Source organism: Protobothrops mucrosquamatus, unplaced genomic scaffold (assembly GCF_001527695.2).
Source record: "Protobothrops mucrosquamatus isolate PMUCROS unplaced genomic scaffold, P.Mucros_1.0 scaffold202, whole genome shotgun sequence".
Classification (NCBI taxonomy): domain Eukaryota; kingdom Metazoa; phylum Chordata; class Lepidosauria; order Squamata; family Viperidae; genus Protobothrops; species Protobothrops mucrosquamatus.
Genome location: NW_015386557.1, coordinates 267,547 through 270,281, shown reverse-complemented (window position 1 = coordinate 270,281; position 2,735 = coordinate 267,547). Strand labels below are relative to the sequence as shown.

Sequence of the window (2,735 nt, the reverse complement as noted above, 5' to 3'; positions counted from 1 at the left end):
TTGACTTTTTTGGCAGCTGCAGCACACTGCTGGCTTATATTTAAGTGATTGTCCACTAGGACTCCAAGATCCCTCTCACAGTTGCTACTATTGAGCAAGGCACCACCTAAGTTGTGTTAACTCTGGTTGGTTAACACCCAGTGTTTGTTATTAATGCAAAGAGCTTCTCCTTCAGAGTTGTCTTTCTAGGAACTCAAAAGCTGGCAGCCTTATCTTCTCCTAGCAGGAAGAAGTTTTGCCTGCCTGACTTTTACTACCGCTAGCAACAGAAACCTTCTGGGCCACTGACTGCAAAAGGCTTGTAGCAAGACAACAGCACCAACCACACGGAGACCACTTTGTCTTCCTCAGGTGCTCTTCCTCCTTTGAGCCACTTCTACCACCAGTGCATGTACAGTAAGTGATAAAACCTCCTGAATCTCTTTATCATTTCACTATGGGGGGAACACAAAAACCTTCACTTCACAGGGAATCAGCCAAATGGATCTAAACAGGCAAAGGGGTGGAGAATAGACCATGGAAGCAAAGTAGAAAGATGCTTTGAGTAGACTTGTTTTTTCAAGCTTCCTTCACTTCAGAAGGCTTGGGATGAGGAGAAAATAAAATTGTCCTGAATTTCTTGTTACAAGGCAAGGAAGAAAAAGGGGAGATGTGTAAGAAGAAAAAGCGGATCTAGAAGATGTAAGAAAACCCAATAAGCCCTTGGAGCAGGGGTTGCAAATAGATTTTCGGGGGGGGGGGGAATCTTGCAAATTGTAAAACAGTTAAAACAGTAAAAAGAGTAATTACGAAAGATAAGGAAAGACCAATTTTTTTACATACTTAATACACCTCATGGCATAAGAAGCACAAAAAAATATCAAAAAGCAAAAAATCCACATTCAAACATTACAACACTGAAGCACGTGAAGAAGAAACCAAAATATCTAAACTGATGAATAAAACCAGCAACAGCAACAGATTAAAACTGTTCCAAGACTTGTAGCAAGTCTTCAGTTTACAAGGAAAAATTAGTTGGAAGAACAAAAGCCAAACCTAATATCACCAAAGGAAAAACAAATGGAAAGGAAAAATGGAATTAAAATATTTCATTTGCATGTTGGAATATAGGGAAACATTCAGGGCTGGTTATCTTGCATTCATGTTTTCTAGACAGCATGTCAAGGAAGATTTCAAATATTTCTCTACATGCCAAAAGATGTGGACACTCCTAGGCTATAAGAATGGACTTTTGGGACCTGGAGTCAGAGGTTGAAACTGAGCTTGGTCTTCCTCTTCACAGTTGTTCCTGGTGATTTATTCTAGTGTGATCTTTGAAGGACACCTTTTCTAAGTCAATGAGATGCTTCTTTCTATTTCTTTTCAGCAATGGAGGTGAAAACTTGGAAGCTCTTCACTGCCTTTCTGTGTTGCATTGGATTCCTCTTGGCTCTTTCAAGTAAGTGTCCTGAAGCTGGAACCAATGAAGAACTTAATCTCCATTCTGGACTTTGTATTCACCTTAAAAGTCTTTTGCTTGGCTTTCCAAACTGTGACCCACCATCTGCTTTAAGCTACAGCGTCTGTTGTATCATTCAACAGGGTGGTGAGGCACAAGCATTACATGTTTGGGAATTACTCCCCTTCATTATATGAATTGTCCATATGTGAATAATTGAGTCTTTAACTTAACAACGTGAAACCTGGATCTCCTTTCAAAACAGACTACTGTATGGAGAAAGTGCTTTCTCAGGGGTAGCACAAAAATTAAGTATTAATTTAAATTTTTTCCAAGAAGTGAACTCTGGCTATACTTTTAATTTTAGCTGATTTCTGCACATACATATACCTAGTTTTCCTTGGCTATGGTCTTAAGTACAGTGTACATTTTCTTTCAATGTATGTTTATTGTATGGTTGCATATTTTTCATTTAATTTCATGAGCTGCCTATATATAAATATTGTAAGTAAGCTGCACCTGGGAAGAATCTTCAGAAACTACATGTAGAGAAATGCATTATTAATAGTAATAGTAAAGGTATAAGTTTTGCTGTCTTCTGCACAAGTGGAAGGTCCAGATATTAGCACCACAGTGTAAATAAATAAATTATAAGATTGGATTAATTAGGGTATAAACTTATAAATTATATTTTTTGATAAAAAGAGTCTTTTCCAGCTAGCATCCCACCCCTCTGGTTTGAGACAAGAAAACTCAGCATGTTTTGACCCTCTCTGGCTTCTTTTCATTTCAGAAGAATGTTGCCTTGGTGTTTTCTAATCTATACAGCTCAGAAAATGTCCTGAGAGGGAGTGTTTTGCATTCAGGCCATTATCAGGACAGACAGAAACCATCCTCATGTGGACTGAAGCAACACATTTTTCAACCACACTATTTAAGGATTAGATGTAATAAATGCACACTGCAAACGTGGCCACTTGTCACTTGTGAACTCAAGAAATTTAACATGTGTTAGATCGCGCAGGCAGTAAGACACGAGTCGAGTGACAGTCAGCTCTCGGTTTATTGGCAAGGCATAAAGTAAATCCGGACTGGCATCTGGGCCAGGGGAGCCCTCTTTTATGGGATTCCCCTGGTTTGTAATCACACAATTCCATTGGCTGGTAAGACCCCGTTGCTAGTTAGCCAACCAGCAACGGGCATGAAACTGTATGCAGATGGAGAAGGGCAATCACCCTTAATGGGTGATCAGGATGCGCATAGGGGATTAAGGGGGGGAATACAAAAGAACACAACA

The 2,735-nt window shown here is 39.4% G+C and overlaps 1 protein-coding gene across 1 annotated transcript in view; it reads left to right on the top strand.

Moving 5' to 3' along the window:
- Window positions 1-271: 271 nt before the first annotated feature.
- The window catches only part of LOC114922176 (intercellular adhesion molecule 4-like), a 17,518-nt gene continuing 15,054 nt past the window's right edge, over window positions 272-2,735 (top strand). Inside the window, exons 1-2 of the mRNA XM_029283727.1 lie at window positions 272-396; window positions 1,367-1,438. Coding sequence (XP_029139560.1) covers window positions 390-396; window positions 1,367-1,438 — 79 coding nt within the window. The 5' untranslated portion in view covers window positions 272-389. The remainder of the gene's footprint in view (window positions 397-1,366; window positions 1,439-2,735) is intronic.